Raw genomic sequence first — 25984 nt, 5'->3', positions numbered from 1 at the left:
TAAAGTAGGCCACAGTAAAGGAAAAAACAGTGTAGAATTCGACTGTCTCGAAAGCCAAGTAGTACCGTTAACTCCTATTGCCCTTATTACAGTACTGGTAACACGCATTGCTATTATTGCAATTACAAATATCAATATTCAAAAGTATCTGAAGTTCTTTCTTCATTTAGATATACTTATCTGAGGTAAGGAAATATTATAATATCCTGTGTGATGTTGTAAACAAACAATTCCACGCAACAGTGTTTACAAACACCACCACGTGGTTCCGCAAGAGGATCTCCCACCAGATGGATCTACAGTTGCATGCAGACGACGGCTTCTGGCCCCTTCCACGGAGCAGAAGACGATATCGGAGCAGGAGCGCCACCGCCACCCAAGGAACCCTATAAATTGGATGGACGAAGACAACTCGATACCAGTTTTCTTGTGACCCTCCTCTAGTCTGCTACGGGACTTTTGGAGTAACCTAACCCCAGGCCTCTAGTCTGCTACAGGACTACGCCTATCCTATCTCCTGGCTTAGCCTGCTACGGGGCTCTGTCTGGGAATCCTAACCACAGCCGCTTAGCCTGCTACGGGGCTCTGTGGAGATCCTGTCTGTGACCTTACGGTCAAAGACTACCTATTTCTAACCTTTCATATTAGAGAGATTAGTTTGTATAGTATTTTGTAAAAATACTTTTATAGTGCAAGCTTTTATAATAAAACTGGTAGAGGGAATCAATTCCGGACGCTGTTTTTATTAAATGCTCTACCTACAACCTATATGAGACAAAGTTTTACAATATAAACAAATGAAAAAGGAAGAAAATGGAGGTCTTGAAGGTAAATCGCAGACAAATTCACCAGTGTTCAGAAGATGCTGTATACGATTCACTGAGTAAAGTGGGTCAGTGGATCGGTGGGTTAGAGTGGGTCATGGTGGGTGGTGGATCGCAGTGAGTTACGTCCTGTTGACCTAAGATCCACTGACCCACTCCTCCATCTCTATGTGTAATAAGAACCAGAGTTGTAATGAATAGAGTTTCTTAATTTTATCATTCTTTGGAAAGAAGATTTGATCATAATCTTGCGTTTTAACATAAAATACTAGACAATAGAACTGGCTGTACTGAGTTCTTAGAAAACATTGATTTTAGTGTGCCACATCCAAACACGCGAGATAGAAATAACATTTTATTCTTTTGCAATAAAGCTAACGTAAAATAAATATCTCAAAGAAGCCTTCAACATGGCGGATGTGTGCTTTCTAGAACAGAGTTCACTAATTTCGATTGACAATTGATATTCTTAATAACAATGAGATTAATTTTAAAAAAAATACAACGTGATAAATTATGTTTAGACATGTTGGGCCTTATGCAGATTCGTTTTGACGTATGATTATCGTCATACTAAAGGCCTGACTACTGCAGGAAACATACGTTAGTTAAACTCTTTAGCATGGCACTCGTCACGCTCCAGAATGTCTCTGCATAAGGCCCGTTATAATTAGTATCTTGTATATATGCCCTACTAGCATACACCTAGCATATGTGCGCATACTACCTTAACGTATCATGAACAGTGTTGCTACAGTCCTAGCTCTGGAGTGGGCTGAAAATAGTACCAAACTGAAACAAAAGGGGCTGAAATACCAGTGCAATACATGGCTATATAATATAAAACTAAAAGAGGTATAGTTCTAGAACATCCCCCACTCTTCCAAAAGTCGGATTCAAGAAAGTGCTCATTTTAAAAATTACTTTTTAAGAACATCCAAATAGAAGGATCCCAAATAACCGTGGAACAAACTTGTTTCTTTGCACATATAGGGCCTTATGCAGAGTCGTTCTGATGCGTGATTAGTGTAATACTAAAGAGCTCTACTAACGTATGTTTCCTGCAGTAGTCAGGCAGTATGACGCTCAACATACGTTAAAACAACTCTGCGTAAGGCGGATGAAGTTTATTACAACGCATCGATATAGATCTACGTATAAAACGCAGAAATGTTCGAGTACCTTTATATTCGTAAATATGGCATCACTAAATAGTAAACAACTTAGCCCTGTAAGACGGCAACTTTTAAATGCCTCCTTTATGCGCAGCGCAAGATGCGCCTATCTAGGGTCCTTTGTTTCCCGGCATAGTTCGAATTACGAATTTTCCACACAAAGTTCGTAGTGTTATGCGTTGCAACGTCACAGAGTGAATGTTCAACAGCATTTTTTTTTTTAAAGAGTCTAGCACAGAATGAGTAACGTGAAATGTAGGAAAAGTCTTATTGACACTTCTGAAAATGTGACGAGTATTTGTTAAATGGTGCTGAATTGGATAGAATTGTAGTAACTCTTTTACAAAAAGAGGCTGAAAATACCAGCGTCGTACGAACGGACTGATAAATAACAAAAGGACTGCATTTTGTACAATTGTACCAAATGTGGCAACACTGAGCATGAATAAACTTGCTAATATAGTGTCGCTTTGTATTATTATATAATAACATGAATATTATTTACTGTAACCTAGAATACTGAAATTGGGCAATAACCTGCGGAATTCTTCTTAGGAGACCCCATCACGGCGAAATCAAAATACAAATAATTTTACAGTAATTTGATATCTTCAAATAGATTTTTAAAAAAATCATCGAAAAGTGGAACAAGAGCTCGATAGACAGTATTACTTTATATGAAATACCGTTATGTCCCTTTCACATTATCCGACGATTTGCCGGACAAGGTAGAAAGACATTGCAAGCAATGAAGCTCTTCACATATGTGCGGCGGTCGCCGGACATTCATCCGGCGAGCAAAAACAGCCGGATCTCCCTGCTAGAATCCGGCGCGGCAAATCGCCGTGTATAGCCAAGCGGGACATTACAAGCAATGAAGCTCTTCACATATACGCGGCAAACTACCGGATGGGTGTTGGGAGAGGAAGCAAGTGTTGCCAGGAAAGAGCAGAAAGTGGCTGCTATAATATGGGAGCGTGTGGTTTTGTGTGTTATGTGGAGTGTGTTTGTGTATGTGGTTATGTTCTAGCCCAGTACATCTGGAGTAATTAACCAAACCTGTATATACAATATATGGGGAAAGATGACATGTAAAATTAATTGAAAACGACCAATACTACCGAAGTGTCGAAATCAATATAAATTATTATTTTTCTATGTAATAGAAGATTGGGAGATGTCCGTGTAGCACTGGACAAATGACCTATAAATTTGTGACCCAAACCTGTATATACAATATATGGGGAAAGATGACATGTAAAATTAATTGAAAACGACCAATACTACCGAAGTGTCGAAATCAATATAAAATATTATTTTTCTATGTAATAGAAGATTGGGAGATGTCCGTGTAGCACTGGACAAATGACCTTCTATAAATTTGTGGTTACACCATCAAATATTTCAGCAATACAGTCTTTTGCTATATATTTATGTACTATTTTGCTACGCAAAGCAAGAGAGAATTCATGATGTGATATTTGATAAATATACCGTACTTTATATATTTTATAATTATCTGACTGTAATTTCTTGAATAGTCCTCTAAATTCAGAGACTAGAGCAGTACTTTAAAGAGACTTGAGTCAATAGTCGGAACGCTTAAACAAAAGAATAAACCCGAAATAGTATAATAATAATAATAATAATAATAATAATAATAATAATAATAATAATAATAATAATAATAATCTAATATAAATAAAATAAAGAGTTTATGTGTCTGTCTGTCTCTGTGCGGCCTAGGGACCATACGAGTAGACCGAAAGTTACCCAAATTTGGTCATGGGTACCTTGGTCCAGGCTCCAGATCAAACCGATGCGTTTTTTCAAAATTCGAAACAGGAGGTCTCACACGGAGAAAAATGCATAATCCAGTCAGCATGTAAATGCTGTTTTTACCAGGTTACGCGCGTCACCACATTAAGTAATGCTGTTTCATCAGTAGTACGATCCACACCACCGTCCAGCGAAAATTTTGTATTGTGGGACCACCATTTCAAATCTAGAATTAACGCCATACCCATTCCGACGGTGGTAACATAGGTATGTAATGTTGTTACCACCTTCCTACGAGTGCCCCCTCTTGGTTCTTTCTAAATCTGTGAATCCCTACCTTACGAGAATAATAGTTTTTAACACAAAATCAATCATGTGAATAAAATTATCCAATCACAGCGAGTCTAGTTCGACGCCGAACTCCAGACTTGGCATGGTGTTCCCACCTGCTGTACTTTTATACATGAAATTACATTACTTAAGGAGCGCACCCGCGTAAATACGATGTATCCACACGGAAATCCTAGTCCTTTTTTCTCTGTGCAGGGGGGGGGGCGATAACCAGGACATGTAAAAGTAGTAGAAAATGACCGATATTAGTGTCAAATCCATAGTTTTCGCGGTCGCTGAGATCAATGGTAACACTACCATTAGCGATGACTTCAGCCACCATTTGTATGCGGGCCGCGGATCACCAGAGGGGGGAAGAATTTCGAGACATGTAAAAATAATCGAAAATGACCGATATTAATGTCAAATCCATAGCTTTCGGGGTCACTGAGCTCAATGGTGAAACTCAAGATAGCGTTTACTTTCACATTTAGTCCCCATCAGCTAAGGAACTTGTGCCAGGAGATCACCGAGACATGTAAAAAATAATCCACAATGACCAATATTAGTGTGAAATTCACAGTTTTCGCGGTCTGAGATAAATGGTGATACTTTCATTAGCGATGATTTTCAAATTCAGCCACCATTGTATGCGGGCCGGGAGTCACCGGGCTGGAGAATTGCGAGACATGTAAAAATAATCGAAAATGACCAATATTAGTGTCAAATCAATAGTTTTCGCTGTCACTCAGATGAATGGTGATTCTCCCAAAGCTATACTCTGCCTAGCCATACATTATTATTTTTATTACTAATTTAGGCTAAATTCAGTGGCGGATCTAGAAGGGAAAGCATGGGGGGCTACCAGAACCCAGGCTATCATAGATATATCATGAGTTTACTATAAACTTACAAAAATATATAAATAATATGTTAAATTATTTTTGTCACTCAAAAAACTGGGGGCCCTAGACCCCCTGGCCCCAGGCTAGATCCGCCACTGGCTACATTATTCTATTGATTGCAGAAGGGGCCTGGATTCATCACCTTGGAAATTCAGCTGTGGATATATGTAAAGTAATATTGATAAAGGAATTAACTTCTTGTGTTGAGTGTTTCGTCTCGTATATTGTAGTGAAATGTTTTAACATGTTTTTCTTCAATATCTTAAGACTACACGAAATTGACTCAGATCCTTTCTTCAACCATCTATTCAATTACATTAAATTTAATTATATGTATGTGTATAAAAAAAAGTACAAATTATCTTGCCTTAATGTTACAGCCAACATTTCTGGAGGTTGAATACAATTCCTAAATTTTGAATTCTGCCTCTGCAGCTGGGTCCGTACGCGATCCAACAACTCATCAAAAGATGCGATAGAAATACGAAAGTAATTAAAGAATTTTTCTTCGTCTTCCCGTAATTGTGGAAACAGTATAGAAAAATCTCCTTCAAGATACCGCTTCTCTAAAAAAGGGTGAACCCATATGTGTCTCTGACGTTTTTTTTTTTCTGCCTGTGTCTTAACAAGGCGAGTAGAAAACACATTTTGCGTCTGTCCATAACAACCACCACAACACGACAAGAGTCACTGAGTTTTGTTTCTTCAGTTGCACAGCAACCCTGCTCGCATATTTTTCATCCACGGCAAAACGCCGGATAATATGAAAGGGGCCAAAACCGGATCCGGCAAACAGCCGGAACCGGATCCGGCAAATCGCCGGATAATGTGAAAGAGGCCTTATGATGATTCACTTATCTGCTTTCGATTTCCAGCTATTTAGAAAATCGGCATTTACTTGAGCATTTCTAAATGGCTGCAAACGGAAAGCTACTAGGTGACTCGTGATAACGGTACCTTATGCAAAATAACATTGTCTAGCGCACTCTTGTTCCACATTTCGATTATCTTTTATCTATTTGAAGATATCACATAATTACTGTAAAATTAGCGGTATTTTAATTTCGCAGTGATTAGGCCTCTTAAATAGAAAAATAAGCAGGATTTTTTTTTTCAGATTTTGCAGATAATTTGTGAGTGACCAAGTACTTACTTGTTGTGCCCACCCCTTGTCAATTGCGTCGTAAAGTCTCATTCTCCACACTTCCATGTCTTGCACTTTAATTCTCATGCCGTCTCTATCTACGTCCTGAAAATATAAAATACAGGTAAGTTTTCTTCATACAAACATTTTGAAATCGAACATTAAAAACGTATTGAGGCTATCGAGGTCAAAATTGATAATACATTTACAGTGATTTGAAAACATCATTGCGAAACGACATACGAGGTGTGATCAAAAAGTACGGTGAATTATTTATGGTGTACGAGGTGTGATCAAAAAGTATGGTGAATTATTTAAGATGTACAAGGTGTGATCAAAAAGTATGGTGAATTATTTAAGATGTACAAGGTGTGATCAAAAAGTACGGTGAATAATTTTATTAGAAACAAAGTAATAAGTATACATAAAATTTGATTTAATCTCCTTCAAAGTACTGTCCTTGAGTGGCAATGCACTTGTCCCAATGTTGAATCCATGACTGGAAGCATTTCTGGAATGATTCTTCTGGAAGGGCATTCAATGGCCCTGTCGTAGCCCTCTCAATGTCAGGAATGGTACTCAAACGTTTTTCTTTAAGCACAGTTTTAATTTTTGGAAAGAGCCAGAAGTCACATCATGTTATACCTGGAGAGTACGGTGGATATGAACAGACAGGAGTATTTTTTTCAGCCAAATACTCCTGTCCGTCATTCAAAAGTCGGAGAACAAATTTCGCACTCACTCTCTGCATTTCCAAATCTCTAGTGGCTCTGAACGCTGCCTGACTGACAAGTCAGAACATCGACGCTGTCTGTCTCAACGGCTCAGACATAAAATGGTTGCAATGTCCGCAGTCGCTGCTAAAAGTTATACATCTTTTTTTTTTTTCTTATCGCACCTTCTATGCACATTTTATTCAACGATCTTCTGCCACTTTTCTGGCAACACTATTGTCCTGTCACTGTAGAACTGTTGTAATTTCTAGTGAAAATAATTATGAGTTGACCACTCCTGACCGTTTCTTTTGAATTGCTAGGTGCACTTGTGGTAGTTGTAGGCTGACCAGATTTTGACAAGGACACAAATATGATAGTACATGATAGTACATTATACTTTACTGTGTCGCCAATACGCATGTCCTTATCCATTTAACATTAACCTTATCCTTAAGTTAATCATTCATTTTTGTTGAAAAGCATTGAACAAAAGTATTGAAGGAATTGCTTTGATGACGGACAAAGTGGTTTATTTTTGTGAACGTACAGTGAAACTTCGTGTAGGGCTAAAGATTTAGGACCTTATGCAGAGTCGTTCTGACGCGTGATTAGTGCAATACTAAAGCGTTCGACTAACATGTGTTACCTGCAGTAGTCAGGCCTCTAGTATGACTTTAATCATACGTCAAAACGACTCTGCATAAGGCCTTTAGTTTTTTATCGTTTTTCGGAGCGTGTGATTATTTTACGGAATAAGGGAAAATGTAGACTGGCACGAGGGAACTTCTAGCATTGAAGTTGATTAGCATCACTGTCGTAAGTTGAAGTAAAAATCTTTCCTACTTTACCAGTATGTTAAAAATTCCTTCTCAGTAAAACAGTCTCTCTCAAACATAGCGCAATGTATTGCAAAACAATAGTTCGTTGATTGCTCTCCAGCCCTAATCTTTTGAGAAGCGTTAAAAAAAAAAAAAAAAAAAAAACACAATGGTTCATCATTCAGGAAAAGAGTGTCTGTGATTTAAAATGTTATGAATTGTGTAAGAACAAAACATTAAAATTGCAAATAAGTTACTGTAACTAACACTCAGAACATTTTAAAACTCTCGGTTTTCTAGGCGTCTTAGCAACACGCAGGACAACTCTTTAGAAAACAGTACTGTACTGCGAAAATCAGTACGTCTGGTCACCCTGGGTAATTGTCGACAGTAGATCTACATATCCGAGCAGGCCCGTATCCAGGGGATCTAGGGGGCCGTGCCCCCTTAATTTTTTGTTTCCCCCCTAAAATTTTCACAGTAGGCTTGCAAATGAACTATAATATTGTTGGATAGTCCCCCCTAACTTCAGCCGGGCTCCCCCTACACTTTTGGGCTGGCTACCGGCCTGTGTCCGAGACTATCGTTCTACCCCATGGTAGCACCGAGTGATTCACGATGCCCTTACAATTCAACTAAAAACACAAATGTTCTTGGGCGTAAGTATAGGCTTTGCCACAGATTGTAAATATTCTTTTCGCTTCAAACACTACCGTTCTCACACATTGTTCTCGTATGTTATCCGAGGGCCGCGGTGGCTCCATGGTAGAGCTTCACCCTGGTGCATGGGGTCCAGGGTTCAAACCCTGCTCCCGCCAAGTGAACTTTGTGGTGGACAAACATCGTGTGTGTGGGTTTTCTCAGGGTTCTCCCGTTTCCTTCCACTTTCTTCATTCCACCATTTCATTCATTTCTCATAATCACAGCCTCCTTTAGCCTAACCGGCATAACCGTGGAACGTAAAACTCAAAGATTTTATGTTTGTTCGTATGTTATCCAGCTTTCATTACTCGTAATCAACTGTGTAAGAAATGACTAGATTTAATTACGTTTCAATGGAAATAGAAATTCGATCGAGTCAAACAATAAGGCATCCAAACGTGAAGTTTTCTTTTTGAAGCTAGTTTTCTACAAATGATTCAACACTATCACAATATTGTGAGCAGTGATTATATTCAATGAGAGAAAACGGAAAGGCTATTACTCACCGCCTTTACATATAGGGATGCTCACGAGACATGATTTTCCTGGCAAAATTCGAGTCGAGACACGGCTCTTCCAATAGAGAAATATACATTTTTCGAGTCGAGACATCACTTTTACAGCAAATTTTCGATTCGAGACAGCCATAAATCTTGTCTCGTGTGCATCTCTATTTACATATCCTAACCTTTTAACCATTTTTTTTTTTACCATCCTTCATGTTATTTATCCTTTTTGAAGTCTACCACAGGCTGATGAAGGAAGTAGCATCTTCCGAAAGCGCTACCTGTTGCATGTGGAAGAAAATTCCGCTACATACTTTTTGCGGTGAGTAATAGCCTTTCCGCTTTTTCTCATTGGTTTAACACTGTTTGATCATGTATGTTTAAGTCATTGGCAGTGCCAAGACTACTTACATATCGGTCTTGTTTGATTTTAGCTAGATTATCATTAAATTTTACTTTGTCTGGTCGCCTACTGCGAGGAGCATTTTGGACATAGAAATTTCCAGAAAGAAAGCGAATCTTCTGAATGTTGCTTTTGATAACGAATCTTCCACGTAAACAGGAGAAATTTCTTTTACGAACCTGCATTTGCCTTTATCGAACAAAATTATAAAACATAGCGCAGTTTTGAGGAAAGTTCACTAATCTTTACGGTGCAATACCTTCTCTTGCTTATAATAATTCCACCACTTTTTGGCGCGGCTGCTAGTTTCAACTGTGAGACGTCAAATGATGTTGTTATCTGATCCGTTGAGACTCATAGCCTATAACCTGAGATTTGGGACACTAACGCCATCTTGTGCGCAAAAGGTCGCTGTTTTTTTAGACTACCTGATGTTTTAAACAATAGTTCTGTTTTCGGTGTGGTACTTCGGCAATATAGCTGTAATTTAGGATAGTGTCTCTTACATGCAGTGTCTCTTTCAGAGAACATGCCCGGGGTACTCTAAAACTACGTAAGAAAGCCTATAGGGCCTTATACAGAGTCATTTGACGTACGATTAGGCTCATACTAAGGGTTTGACTAGAGCTTGGCTATCAGAAGTGTATTCAGAATCTCTGATTAGCTCGTAGTATTTGACTAAGTTAATCACATTTGACTAATTAATTTAGAGCAGAAGTACCCTGGTTTAGTCACGGTTTAGTCAGGATAAACTTACATTATGAGAATACAAAGGCTATTAATTGGCTAGCTTTCTTTCCTTTTATCTCATCCAATAAGTTAACTACAAAGTATGAAGCAGCTACTAAGCCGAGTCCTCTACAATAGCACAACTATTTCTTCAAGTGAACAGTCAGAGATGAGTGGAAATTTTCCAGTTTTCTGAGGGATGCATACAACTGATCGATAAATTGCTTTTCCTTAAAACTACTACATAATCCTTCTATTGTCGCTAATATTAATTGACTTCTTATTCCTATCATAAATACATCTCTCAGAAATAAACAAGTTAATTATAGGCCTAATTGCTCATTTCGTAACTATTTATAACTTGTGATGTCAAACCATAAAGAAAACGTTTCGAATTTCGTATTCCGTATATATTTCTCTTTCTATAGATTACGCATGCGGACGATGTATTTTTATTACCCGATGTATTGGGGTTCTTTTAGATAATCATATCCAAATCAATTTATTAGCTGAACTCCAAGCAGACTCTGAATACCAAAAAATACAGAGCTAATACGACACTAACTAATCGCGTGACTAAGACTTGATTAACGAATTCTTGTCTGAATATCGCCCATAGCTACTTGTTTTACATTTTTCTGAAATACGCGCAACAAGACGTTCATCTGCCACTTATTTGTTCAGGGTTGGCAGGCACAGGATACCACCTAATCTCTAAATATGAAAAAAAATAAGCTTCAGTACGGGCTTTAAAATACCTGTAAAGTAGCAATATTAAAACGTGTAATTATTTATTGTATTCTGAAACTATTTATCTCTCACTGTTGGTACTATTAACCTTATCTCTGCCGGGGGAACTGCCCCCCAAAAAACATGCCTGTAATAATCACTGCTTGCACGTGCCCGTGAAAAGTTTACCAACAAATATTCAGAAGGTATGTGAATTAGACTGTGCATAATTCCAGAAAAAATATATAAATAATCCCGGGAAATTTATTCAATCTCTTTTCGTTATTAATTAAATATTGGGGGCCTCCATAAAGAGGAGGGCACACTGATATTATTTTATTATTTTGTTTATAAGTAAAGTATTTACTATATACTGGATGCAGTTACCGCACCGATTGACAGTAAAATTTGTGCAAACTTTCCGTAACAGATTACCTCTCCTTTATGGACAAATCTAAGTTCGCTACTCAGAAGTTTCACTCTACTACATACCCTTATAGGAGTAAAACTTTGTCTTCCACTAAACGTTTGGTTTGGATTGGGGTTGACCAAATGAGGAAAATATCCTTCTGCAAGTGGACTTCGCCAGTCATCAAATGCTACAGCTCTTGGGAGATAGTTACATAATCGTTCAAAGTTGTACCTGTAATAATAAAACGGATAACTTGTATGATCAATAGACAGGAAATGAAATTATATGATATATTTCAGTTTTACGTTTCATGATAATGCTTTTTGGGTTAAAGGAGATGGATGACTAGTGAAAGTCGTTGAACAGGAAGTGCCTGGTGGAATGACAATGTGTGAGGAAAAGGGAGAAACTGAAGAAAACACAAGTACTGAATCCAACACAAACTTACATCGCCTGCGATTGAACCAGTAGACCTATGACACCCAGTAATTCCAACCTGAAACATTATAAAAACCCTTCTTGCAAGCAGAAATTCCCACTTTGCTTTTGAATTCCCCACGTTATATTAATTACAAAATTAAAATTTAAAAACCGTAATGGAAAATGAAACTATTGTACGTCACACATTTTCTTCAATACATGAGTAAGCTTTCGATATTCTACGTTTATCAAGTAGTTGATACATAACTATAATTATAATTTTCTTAATTGAAAGAGGCAATTGAAAATGTTGGCGAAAACAGATGTATTTTATCGTCAAGATCTATACAATTCCTTTGTCTCAACGTACTGTAATAAACACAAGGATATTAGAACAACGTTATTCTCCACTCTTTTTGTGTACAATGTGTTCGAAGTTGGTTCTTTTTCCTTTTACATTTTACTTTTTTTCCGTTAATTATATTTTTGCATTTAAAAAATCCTGAGCACAATTTTCATTTCTTGGATTTTTTTTTTTTTTTTAAGAATCGTAAGTTACATCTCCACTAGCATGCATTTTCCGATAACAAAACTTAAAAGTGGTTTCAAGATTATTGAGGAGTCATTGACCTCCCTTCCACCCATAAAGTACAGGGTAGCCCAAAAGTAGGTATACACCCCTGCACTGATCAAGTATAACATTCTAGCTTATAGGTTTATTTGCTTCGGCTGTTCCGAGCTTAAGATATAAGTAAAAAGACATTAAGAACAAACAATAAAGAAACTAAGTCTACCTAACGGATAACAATAAGAAATGATATAAAAAGCAATGAGTTGAGAGTATATCTACTTTTGAGCCACACTGTATTTTGTTGCTGTATATGAAAAATACCATATTTAATGCCAATTACGACGAAAATTCCCTTTATCTCTTTTCGAGAAATTAATGTAAAAAATCCCACAAAATGGGATTTTCAGCACAAATTGGCACCACTGGTGACAGCGCGCACTAGCGGGGAGCGCTTTATCACGTTTTTTACATGTTAAAAACTTCTATTTATATTTTTTAAATTTTAAATATATTATTTTATTACGTTTATTTTATTTTACCTGGCGATTATTTGACGATGCAAATAATAGAAGAGTTCACCACGTCTGGGTTGTGCTAAGTCTTGAGGTCTTCCATTTGCAGGATAATATTCATGCCACATGCCATGCAACACGTTGATTCCTGCATCTTCTCGAAAATAGGACAATCTATGCTCTGGATCTCGATCATTTCCCGTAAAGTTCAATGGTATTAAAATTGGTTCGCTGGAATTCTGTAAAATAAACAAACAAATAAAATTAAAATAAGGATTTGTAGTAAATTTTTCACATTCCTTAACACTCAGACAATACTGAACGTAACAAGCCATTGCACATATATATAAACCTTAATATCATTTTAGATAAGTTTGGTTTGCAAAAACTTCTTTATATATGTACTTAGAAATTAATACCATTTTAGAAAAGTCTGGTTTGTGGAATCTCCTTTATATGCACTTAGAAATTTATTATCATTTTAGAGAGTTTGGTTTGTGAAAATTCTGTTATGTATACTTAGAAAAATATTATTTCATAGAAGTTTGATTTGTGAAATTTCCTTTATATGTACTTAGAAATTTAATGAAATTACAGTTCATTTTAGAGATAATAGAAAATTAATTCCTATATTAATCAATGTTCTAAAAAATTAAGAATGTCCAGGCATTCAATCAACATCGTTAGAAAGTACTTTTTTTTTTTAACGTAAGTAGAAATTAAAAGCTAATTCTTTCCTTAAACTAAAATTACAAAGTTAACGTTACCGTAGCACACTGATGTTTACATCATTTTAAAACAATATAAGAGAAAGGTTTAAACGACTCTTTTCGTTTTTTTTATTTATTTGGTATTAAGAATTAGAAAAAAAATAAAGAACTTTTGTTTCTAGTGTAATACAGGGTGACGCGGAGTCGACTGACACATTTCAAAGATGAATATTGCGCAGGCGTGATAGTTTGCAGTGGGTTACTCAGTGAAGTTAACCCAATTCAAATCCACTGCTTAGTCTCAAAGAAGGAGCATTTGATATTAAGAAATAAAGGCTTATACAGGGGTGTAGCCAAGGAGGGGCCCATTGGGGCCAGGCCCCCCCAAATGGTTTCCTGGCCCCCCAAATGACCAGTTTTATAACATCATAGAAAAATTATCTCGCTTCATTCATTTAAAAGTAACAAAGTTTATTGACAATTAATAATTTATGGTAAAATAGTATGGAAAAATATTATTTTTCCATACCGATCGAAAAATAGTATAGTATCTCTTCCTTATACCGATCGAAAAATAGGATACTTTTTGTGACAGCAGATTACACAATTTACTGCGATTTATATTTGACAGTTTGAAGACAAACGTTTTAACAAGGTACTACAAACACAGCCATAAAACAAAGGTACTAAACTGATTTGTAAGTACAGTATATGTTTATATGCTTTAACAAGTGTTTTAAAAGACATAGAGGATGGAAAATTTGGTGAGAAACAATGCCTTTATTCAATTTGGATTTCATTTGCTCTCTCTTTTATTTCTACTCAGTGTAATAAAATAATTATGTTTTTTTAGTCACGAATAATAAATAAATATTTTTGTCAGGAAACCGTAAAGAAATTAAGTGAAATTTCAAAGAAAATCAATCTTGTGTAGATAGGTTCTGTATACAAGGTCTTAAATTTAAAGGTAACCAAGAAAAGTTTTGTTGCTTTTTCATATGTCACCTAACCTGGAAGATCGACGACCTTCTAAAAACATTCTGGAAGGTCATGGAATCAATCGCGGTAGAACTTGGTGGGCCGTGAAACGAAGAAAGTATCAGGTGCATTTTGGACTTTTACTAGGGATTTGAACTGGCGTCCTCTAAGGTGATTGTCCAAATAATGGAGCAGGTGATAATCGGACGGTGCAATACCCGGGGAATATAGTGGTTGCAATATTGTTTCCCATCCAAGGCGGAAAATGGTGTCCCTAGTCATCCTAGCCACATAGGACTTAGCGTTGTCCCATAAACGAGGACCCATTTGCAATTCAGAAGTGATGGCTCCAAAGTTTTAAGCTTTTTCTTGAGCATAGCTCAACTGCTGACACTACACAGTTGCATTGATACTCTGACCAGCTGGTAGCAGTTCCCGATGCACGATGCACCAAACACACAGAAGGACCTTCTTCTGGTATAGTGCTGGTTTCGGCTGTTTTGAAATTGGTTCATGGGATGCTAACCAATGATGACGGCACCGTGAAGCTTCGTATAAGACCCACTTTTTATCGCATGTAAACGTCCAGAAATGGCTCCGAAACAGTAAATAAACACAGGCGACTGCCGCGTTGCCTTCTGGCCCGGAGTAAAAATGTGTGAGACCCATCGATCCAACTTGTAGTGCTTCACAAGTTGATGGATGTGCTGCCGAATGGTTTCTCCACACACTGAATTGTAGTCCCAGTTTCTCTTTGTACATGTGTTGGTATTCTGGCACGTGGTGTTTTCGGGTATTTCGTTATCGTCCTTAAACTTGTTAAACCATCGTTGCAATGTCCGCGTCGTCATGACCCCCTCACCAAAGGCCTGGCATATCTTCTGTCCCGCTACAGCGCCGTTTGACCTCCATTTGAACTCGTTCAGCATACATGCTCTTATGACGCTCTGTGGATGTCCCATGTTTCCTCTGTCTTTGCGCAAGTTCACGGTGTCACAACCAGGTAGTATGTTGGATGTACCCACACCAATAACTGACGTTCGCCTTATCTCCACTCACATTCAACTCACGGTGTGAGGTCCAATTGAACACAGACCTCCACGGAAAGGGACAGAACTTCCTTGGTTACCTTTATAGTTATGCACAAAAGTATAGCGTTTGGTCCCGGGCAGTAGTTCTTGATTAAGCATAATAAAAACTATCTTGAATATAATTTATAAATAATAATAATAATAATAATAATAATAATAATAATAATAATAATAATAAGAAGAAGAAGAAGAAGAAGAAGAAGCGAAAATAGTGTTTTTAGTTTTCCAGAAGGAAACCAAAATTTTCCATTGTTTCAGGCCTCAAAAACACTAGCAGCAACACATTTTTTGGCTTTGTACATTGTAGCTGCCACCCCTCAAAAACGACGCCCCCCCTACACAAACCTGCTGGCTACACCCCTGGGCTTATATCTTGTTCTGAGAAATCATATGTTTAACCCTGTAGTCGTAAGACTTTCTGAGAACAACGTTAAACTATAATTTACTGCTCTGGATAAAATTTACTATTATGTCTGGGTGTAACAAACGGTTCTGCGAACTTGAAGTATTTTAACAACCGGTTGAATACGGGTGGGGAATTGTAACCGATTTGTTACATATTAGGAAGCTGTTTGAGTTACCATCAAAACGAATATTTGCAATTTTCTTTTTTATACATCGCACGATGACAAATTAGGTCTTCTAGGACGCCAGATTAATGGAGCTGATAGCTATGGAGAACCTTGGCCAATCTACGTGTATGTTGGGAAACACTACATTGAAATATTCTTCCATAGCCAGCAAATAATCTACCGGTGCTCCATTTTGTTGAAACCATACTCGATCGAAAAGTTCTAGATCTTGTAGTTCAGGGACAAACCAGTCTTAAGGAATAATGTGATTTTTGGCTTATAATGTAGATAGTCTTAATTTCCCAAGTCTGGTAGATTCATATCGGAAAAGACGTCGAAATTGTCTCTTGTATTGTCCTGTTTTGAAATTAAGGGGTTTTCATCCGACTGTATAAATTCTTGTTTCTTATTCACGAATAGTTTTTATTTTCAAAAATCCGGTAGGCATTACGTAGCCGATGTCACCATGTACACTCATGTCCAAAATTATTGTCGCATATCTATAACTATGTTGTTGTAGGAAAATAATTTGATAACGAATTCGCCTGTTATTTCTTATAATGTTAGTATGTGTATAATCGGCAAAGACATGTATGTGGCAAATTTCATGTCAAAAGAGCAGTAAATAAGAACAATAAAACGAAAATAAAATTTTCTTGTCCATTTAGCAACATTTTATTTTACTCATTCTAATTTTCGTATTTATAATTATTTTCCTATGAAATTTATTACAAATATACATTTCTCGATTATACACATAGTGTCAGTATTAAAAATACCCTGCAAAAATCATTATCAAATTATATTCTTACAAGAAGACAGTTATAGATATGCAACAATAATTTTGGACATGAGTGTACATGTAAAACGTGTAAAACATCACGTACAAAATTTCAAAATGAATCTGCGCTAAAGTAAATCTGTGTACCTTGTTGACAAATAAAGAGTCGAAATTGGTTGCCGTACTTACCGTCAAGTTTAGACTCTGCAGAAGTAATTCCTCGTTAATCAAGGGAAACATTTGGCCGTTAAGGAAATTTTGTGGGAATACATCGAAAAGATTTGGAGGTCGGATGTGTGTGGTATCCGGTCGGTGGCTCAAGGCGAAGATGAAAGCATGGACAAACATCCTAGTGTTGACTCTATCTCGAGCGTAGACAGCGGCAGACAAAAGATCATCATACGTTTCAGAATCTGTTTATAATAAACAAGTAATAAAACAGATTTAGTGAATAATACATTTATTCATTGATATATAAATAAATGACATACAAATAAATGACATACAAATAATACTAAAATATTGTATAGATACTTACTAAGAATGACGAAGAAGAAATAATATTTAATCATTTGTATATCACACTGCGTTCGAATACCTGAACAATAGGCCTGCTATACACTATGAGATACTGGTAAATCCTAGGGAATGTCTGGGGAAAAGTGTTAACGAAATATCTCATGAAATCTTATCCTTCTGTGCCATACACTTGAAAATTTTTCCTGTCCGACCGAATAACGTTGCGAGATGCCGATTCATAGTGCATTGCGGTAAAAAAAAAAAAAAAAAAAAAAAAAAATGGCGCCTACAGTTGAACAAGCAATTGGTAGTGTGGAAATAGTGTTAACAACACTATTAATTATGACAGCAAAAATAAAAAATAGACGTTATTGGACAAATATGACGGCTGACGGGGAGAAACAAATTTGTTTTCATTTTCTCTCACCTGATGTCGCTTAAACCGAAATCTTACGAAATAGAGGTCCCCTAAACAAGAGAAATATCATAGGATCGTTCAGAATATAAGGAATGAAATGCGATTTGATGCCTTACACGTTGAGATTTTGACTCTAGGACTATTAGTGTATTCCACTATATATGTTTACTCGTATAACCCACCGCCACTGACGCGCCTGCTCCATAAGGTCGCACCCCTCGCTACCCCTCAGGCAACCTGTTATGCTCCTGCTCTGACTCGGTTAGATAACACTCGTGCTTTTTAGTAGTCACCTAGCACAAGTTGGTTCATGTTTTATGCACTTGTTTTTATGCCACACGTCCTCACATATTTCGAACAATAATTACTACTAAGTGAGCCAAGGTCACAACCTAGTATTTTGGGGGAGAAGCTAAATAATATTCCCCTTTTTTCGATTTTCGTGTGGTCCGGCCATACAGCAGTAATGCTCCCTCTAGACTCTTATTTACTTGGCTCATGCCCGAATAATTGATAATATTCCCGCAAATTAAAATGCCACAAAAGCGATTACTTATGCTAAAATAGGGAACAACCTGTGCTTGGTAATGAGTACGAAAAAGATACTTCTGTTATTAGGATAGGTTAGGTTTTGTGAGTAGGGAAGCATAGGCTAGGTTTTGTTGGAAGAGTAGATTAGATTCGGTTAGTAGAGTAGCTTAGATTAGGTTAGTGTAGGGTAGGGCAAGTTAGTAGCGAGACTAGGTTAGTGTGATAGGGTTAGGTTAGGAGAATGAGTTAGATTAAGTTAGTAGAGTAGAGTAGAGTAGCTTCGGTTAGGTTCAGTTAGTACAATAATGAAGAGTAGATTTGATTAGTGCTTGCATGTTGCATCATAAGGTGGATTTCGCAGTGACACGAGTTCTTACAGCACTTATAATGGTTTCACACTGGTAGGGTTGTCGTCTATGAAATATAAAATTAATTTTGTCGGCATCTGGTCATAATTTTCAAAACAAATGAAGAATAATTGTATTTTAAATCTTGAACGTATATGGTTGACCCTGGAAAAGCACCAGTCAGCTGATAAAATGCTGTCAAGGGATTTAGGATTTAGATTTCTGGGCTTTCGGTATCTATGGCCATGTTAGCCATTCACGTATGAAGGATGACGTCACTCAGCAAGTACACTATTGGGGAAGAAACTATTGGGGAAAAAATGAAGCGGCCTGGGACCTATATGTTAGGTACCATCCAGGCATTTGCCTGGTGTGAATGAGGAAAATCCAGAAAAAACCTCATTCAGGATGGCTGAGGCCAGGGGGCATTACTGCTGTATGGCCGGACCTGAAAAAGCTTTTCGACCAAATGCCCTCACTGTGAATCGAACCCGGGGCCGCTCTTGTCTTCAGTGAGAACGTTAGTGACTACGTTACGCGGGACGAGAAAATGCGGTAAATTGTCAAGCTTATGCACTATTAACACTACCTACACTTGTAAACTTAAAGTAAAGCTTTTATACACTGTGCAAAAATACTTCGCCGGAAGAAAGAAATACCTTTTTCACATGCACACATTTATTACTTTCAATAGAATTTCCTCATTATCACCAACATGTTTACAAAACAAATGCTCATTACATTCCCATAATCTTACCATGAGGTAACCTTGCGCCAACTAGTTCCCTCCGCTTGCCAAATAGTTCCATGCTTAGAACAGTTTATATAAGAAAATAAAAATAACTTTCGCTCTCCTTATACATTATCAAGCACACAAACAAGCAAATTATTAATTTCTTCCCGGTAAATTCTCAAAATTTTGCTAGAAACGGATGACCAACTTTGGAACTTAACTCCACATTTATTTTAACCCTCGTATAGCAGTTGTAATGGTTCTAGACTAAAAAAAAAAAAAAAAAGTAGTAGCCATACATTTGTAAACATGAAATAAGCGGTTAATATAAAAGCTACAGGTTGGCCACCTACATAAACAAGTTTGATAATTATAGTTCTTCCTTTATGAGTAAAATTTTTTCCTATTCATTTTCTAAAATGAGGATGAATGTTCTTAATTTGCACCCTCATTAGATCATATAAGGTAGCGGTGAGAACTTAAAATTACAATTTTTGAGATACACATGTTGGATATACCAATGACGATATGGGGCATTTACAGCAAAGGATTCAAGTCGTATTGTCAAAATTATAAGAAAAACAGTTTGAAAGTTTCTATGGAACGCCTAAATACATGGACAAGTTGGCTAAATTTCCGCAGATGCTCCTCTCTCTCTCCCAGGGGCGTAAATAAGGGCCCCGCAGACCCCTCATTGTGGGGGGCCTCAAGCCATAAGGGGGCCCCAAATCGTGAAGTGGGACGTAGAGAAGAGGCCCACCCCACGCTGTCTGCGGGGAGGCCCCCAAGTCTTTAGTTACGCCACTGCTCTCTCCTCCGATCGAAGAGAAGAAATTACCCGAAATAACCTTTCACAAGTAAGAAAACCACCAATCATAGAATATGGCTGTAACGTATGGTTTCACGATTTTGTGGTATGGGCAAATCCTCTATTTTATAACATCTTTGGCGATACCTCAACGTGACATCTCCAACCGCACAGTATCCTGGGTGAGAGCAGAAAGGTTGAATCGAGAGTTCCCTGACCATCCAACTGTTTAGTGTTGCAAACTCTGTCATACTCAGAAATAATAAAAACAATGATTTACCCGTCGCCTTGTGTTCCCACTCTTGCAAATCACCACACACTGTAACCAATTTAAACTACAGTGGAGCACCAAAGGGGCGTGGGGCACTATGGACTATTACTACATTAAATCAGCACTTTTCTCTCCCCTATTGTACCATATACTTGCTAGGCTAGTTACTAGCATAGTGAGCTTGAAACACTGGTATATTATGTTCTTTTATTTACCTAATATGGCATCACTCATTATGCGGCTTCATATAGTCCAAAGTTGAATTTCACTTTCTCCACAATTACCCACCGTGCATTGATGACCTCCATTACCTTTTCTGTTTGTCTGATGGTTAAATTTCGTATAATACTCTCAATCCCCCCCCCCTAAATTTGTAATTTTGGGAGGCCGCTTGCAGAACTTATACGGGAAGTTTACTCTATACTTTTTTTTTTTAACTGTATAAGAACTATTTACATTGTCTGAACTTGAATCTTTTAAACTCCGAAAGGATCTTTAAATAGAGATCTTGAAAATCAAATATGTGTAAAGTGGCCAAATCTGCATTTGATTTCCATGTACACCATATTAAAAAGTGATACCCTATAATCCATGTATACAATCCTTATTCTTGACTTGCTTACAACTGCAAGTTTGACTCGCTTGATGTATGTTTACTTTACTAGAACACTATTATAATGAAGGATGTTATAACTAGAGGATCTGCCCATATGTATCGTCATTCTATTAAATCGATTAAGCCAAAAAACAACCGAGCATCGGCACGTATGATTGGCTACTCTCGTTTCCAGCATAGTCTGATTGGCTACTTTCGTTTCCGCCATGATTGTTGGCTCAAAATATTGCAATCCTATTGGGCGGAGTGAGCAGAGTAGGGTTGGCGAAACTGTGACGTATGGCTTCAAGACTTTGTTGTAAGGGCACATCCTCTATTTTATAAGATCCTTGATTATGATGACTATAAACATACTGTAGTTTGTTTCAGGCAAAATCATATCCAGGGGCGGCTCTGTAGTGTATTCACCAAGTCACTTATACTTTCAATGAGTACGTATAATAATTAATAAATATATTTATTGACATTTGCTTCTGTATACAAATAAGCCACATCCAAACAAAGATGTATTTATTTTAATATGCAGTTTGCAGCTCTGATTAGTGTCCATAAAAGATTTGATAGCAAATCGTAAGTCATGATCGTTGATGTTACCCACTGTTCAAGTTAGCCTGTCCGACAGAGCAGACCGTAATCACACTTTCACATCGAATCCATATTTTTCGAGGTCGTTGAGATGTATAGTGCCATCTAAGTTCAGCTCCGGGGTAGGGGTGAGAAAAGGTGAAAAATAAAACGTTCAAAATAACCTAAATTAGTGTCGAATTCATAACTTTCAGGGTCTTTAAACTATTTGGCGACAGTTCCAATGATATTTAGGCCAAAGTTTAGTCAAAAAAGAAACATGTCAGCTGGCCCGGAAATTGACAAGAGTAACGACGAAGGGTTAACGTCGAAAGCACCGCTTGCTTTAATTTATTGTACTTGGTTGCTTATTTTTTGATAGGAGCAACGCAGAAGGCGTTGCTTGTTGTTAGTTATTCTATTCAAATGCTTATTTTCAAACATTATATATAAGCATTATTCCTCTCGTGCGAAGGCGGGCCCTTCTGCTAAATGCACTAAAAAAAACCTTCTAGGATAAACCCACTTCAAACTTGATTTTGTTTTCTCGGAAACAAACTCTGTTTTACCCTTACACCATTATGGCTTTCACAATTCATACGTTTTGTTATGTGTGAATTTTGAATATTGCATATTGGAAAAATAAACTTTCTTTTCTACAACTGAAAAATCCCATGAAATAAACTGCTAAAAGACGGTACGTACACTCATGTCCAAAATTATTGTCGCATGTCTATAAATATGTTGTTCTAGGAACATTATTTGATAACGAATTCACCCGGTATTTCTTATAATGTTAGTATGTGTATAATCGGCAAAGATATGTATATGGCAAATTTCATGTCAAAAGAGCAGGAAAAAGAACAATAAATCAAAAATAAAATTTTCTTGTCCATTTAGCAACATTTTATTTTACTCATTCTAATTTTCGTATTTATAATTCTTTTCCTATGGAATTTACCACAAATATACATTTCCCGATTATACACATAGCATCAGTATTAAAAATACCCTGCAAAATCATCATCAAATTATATGAAGACAGTTATAGATATGCAACAATCATTTTGGACATGACCCACCAATCACCATGTTTATCAGTGGATACTGAAGTACTTACTATGTAGAAATAAATTTATTAAATTGTTAACAGCTGCTGCGTGGAATGGTATTAACGTGGAAAATAATTCTCCTCGACCAACTTCCAATGCTGGTTTTATGTCCATATCTTTTCGTTCCTTGATGGGAATAACAATTACATCTGGTGGTAGCGGACCTACGAGGTTGTTAACGTTCAGTCCATGGAAACGTTCAGGCTGAAAAAAGAAGAGTAATAAAATACAAAAGAAATACCGTAGAAAACAGTGAAGAATTGTATATTACACTAGTGAAATTAGGTGGTTATAATATTTTGTGTGTTTTTGATTAAAGGGTTAAGAAAAAAGTATAATTGTATGGGGTATTCTACTTTACAGGCACAAAGATGGATGCTATACAAAAGCATCGAAAACAACTAGAGGTGTTCGAAAGTGAACTAGAGGATGTGGAAAATAATTGTGAAACATGGGTGGATCGAAAGATAATCCATTGAAGAATGTTAGGATAAAGACATACCGAAGATACCTCGCGATCGAGGTCGAGGTTTAAGTCGCGGTCGCTACCTCGATGTCTAGGTCTAGATGGATAAAGGACACACATAGCGAAGAGGTCGCATCCTCGCTGTGAATTCTCAGTTTGAGGAGAAACATTACTGTGACGTGTATGAAATTATTCCATCAGTGCATAAAAATCATTGGGAAAACACATTTTGAAATTGAAAGAACCAAACAGTTCATAAATAGGGATGGACGCGAGACGAGGCATGAGAAATGCCAAAATCTCGTCTCTTATTTCACAAAAATATTTGAGTCTCATCTCTTGTTCATCTCTATCAATAAACCTAAGACTTACCTTTTTTCAATCCCGGAATTTAAGGATTTCAGCCCGAAAGCCCCCTCACTGTAACCGCCACTGCCTTATGTAATAACAAGCTACCATAAAATTCTCAAAATAAATATGAACAACTTATCTGACATTTCCATTTGAGTTGTTGTTTCCTTGTATTTTTTATTTAAAACGTGCCTATTATGATGTTTGTGCCTCTTATCCCATATTGTTGCAACATTCTTCATTGTTCTACTAATATGACTTTCATAACTAAATTTAAAGTGCAGCAAAACCTCTTGAGAATAGATACACATAATCCTCTGCAGACGAAATTCTGAACAAATAAAGATTTTATTCCGTGCAGCGCTTCAGGGAGAACCAATGAGAACACGAACCACAACGATGCTTCCACTGAACATCGATGTAAAAACTAGCGGTGAGCAAATGCAAGACGAAGACCAAGCCCCGGGTGTTCTTGGTCTTGGGCTTGGTCTTGCATGTCTTGTTTTTAAAAAAGCTAATGCTTTTCATAGGTAAATTTTACTCTGAATATAAGGGATAATAAATTCTACAATGCGCCAATAGTAACGGAAAACAACTTATGTTTCTAAATATAATATAGTTTACCTTCGGGTAAGCATGGTGATTATGTATAACATTGTGTGCAACACTCTAAAGGCGTCATTTTTTTTTTCTTTTCAACCACGAGTAACTAATCTTTGTATTGAACAAACTTCCAATTAAATATTGAGATTTTCTCTTACGAATTCCAATATGTACTCTACAGGGTAGAAACATGAACATTATGCAAAAGCGATGAAAAAATTTGGATTCTTTCGAAACATGGGCATAGAGAAAAAAATAAGAGTATTAGTTTGGTTGAACGGAAAACGAACGAGGTGTTAGAAATACTAGCAGTGGGGGAGTAAAGAAGAATTTTAGAGTAATTAAGAGGAGGAAGAGGAACTGGTTGGGACATTGGCTGAGAAGGAACTGTATTATGAGTGACTTGCTAGAGGGTATGGTGAAAGGAAAGAGAGGGAGCGAGCGAAGGAGACTGTAGTTGAAGGAAGGTATTAAAGCAGAAAATTGCTACGGGTCAAGACGAAGAGACTAGCTGACGACCACCGTACATCGAAGCTTCTCAGTTGCAGCAAGTGACCTTTCAATAATGGCAAAATAGCTATGATGATCATGATGATGACGATATGTTTAGCAACATTGGCTAAAAAGAGAGAGAGAGAAATTAAAATAATAATGATTATAATCAAATCTCTTAATATTTTAGAATAATTTGAGTGAAAACTGAAAACAACTCAACTGTATGTCTTTCGTGTAAACTCAATTTATATAAATACTTTTAACCTATATTAGAAATACAAAATAACGGCATCAAACTACAAGTTACTTGAAATAACTACAAAATCAGTCTCACTTGTGAATATGGATTATTTATTGTTGTACAGCGGGAGACACTTCTGGATGGTACAGCCATATGGAGATTTACGGCTAAGGTGCTCCAGCAACTGAGTCCGAAGCATTTGCCGGGGAGTATGCGACCAAATTAGCTGTAAAGGAAGGCGGGTGCCATAATCGCCAGGAGCTGAAAATTCCCGTACACTTGGGCGAAATTCCCACTACTGTCTACAGCATCATTTCTCCAAAATGAGATGACTCTCAGACGTGTAGTTCTTAGGGCAAATATATTACTTGATATTTGTCCTATTCGTGAAGATAAAAAATGAAAGTCCAATCCTGTTGCTGTTGGAATGAACTCTCCTTAAGTCGTTTGATCTGAAATGACTTTACAGAACCTAAATAAATATTCTGTCACATACGGGGGGAGGGTAGGAAGAGCAAAATCTCCCCTCCTACAGTATGAAAACATATACTTTTAATCAAATGCTTAGCGAGAGTGAACCCATTGGTATAGCGATTTATGATTTGAAATCTTGCTCCCAAACCATCTTTTGTCATAACTGACAACATAGAAGAACGGGAGATGCAAATATGATGAAGGAGAAATACACTCACATGTGCAAATTCAGAATTGGAGACAAAATGATCTGATAGCATCCATATTCTGTCGAAAATTTTGATTTTGTAAGTAGACATATAAAAGCTCACCCGAACTTGAGAGCATCCCATTACCAATTGTTGAATTCAAGTGGAGAACTCAGTTGAGAGCATCAGATGATTAGGGAGGGAGAGAAACATCTTAAGATATGGGGAACGAACAATGGAAAAAAATACCAACTTGCCTCGACCGGACTCGAACCCTAAACCCTATGATTACCATGCCACGCCTCTATATATATATATATATATATATATATATATATATATATATATATATATATATATATATATATATATATACTTAAAAATATTGAAAATAATATGACAGATATTATGAACAATTTTATAATAGAACTAAGCAATGT

At 37.0% G+C, this 25984-nt stretch overlaps 1 protein-coding gene across 1 annotated transcript in view; it reads right to left on the bottom strand.

Moving 5' to 3' along the window:
• Nucleotides 1–25984, bottom strand: part of LOC145692753 (phenoloxidase 2-like) — an 87225-nt gene that overhangs the window by 23006 nt on the left and 38235 nt on the right. The window contains exons 4-8 of the mRNA XM_081768195.1: nt 22735–22930; nt 16997–17220; nt 12703–12914; nt 11253–11403; nt 6167–6262 (exon numbers count right to left, since the gene is read on the bottom strand). Of these exons, the coding sequence (XP_081624321.1) occupies nt 6167–6262; nt 11253–11403; nt 12703–12914; nt 16997–17220; nt 22735–22930 (879 nt within the window). The remainder of the gene's footprint in view (nt 1–6166; nt 6263–11252; nt 11404–12702; nt 12915–16996; nt 17221–22734; nt 22931–25984) is intronic.

Source organism: Thermobia domestica, chromosome 8 (genome assembly GCF_964235325.1).
Source record: "Thermobia domestica chromosome 8, izTheDome1.hap1.1, whole genome shotgun sequence".
Taxonomy (NCBI): domain Eukaryota; kingdom Metazoa; phylum Arthropoda; class Insecta; order Zygentoma; family Lepismatidae; genus Thermobia; species Thermobia domestica.
The sequence above is the reverse complement of the archived record's forward strand: the minus strand, read 5'-3'. Positions and strand labels throughout refer to the sequence as shown.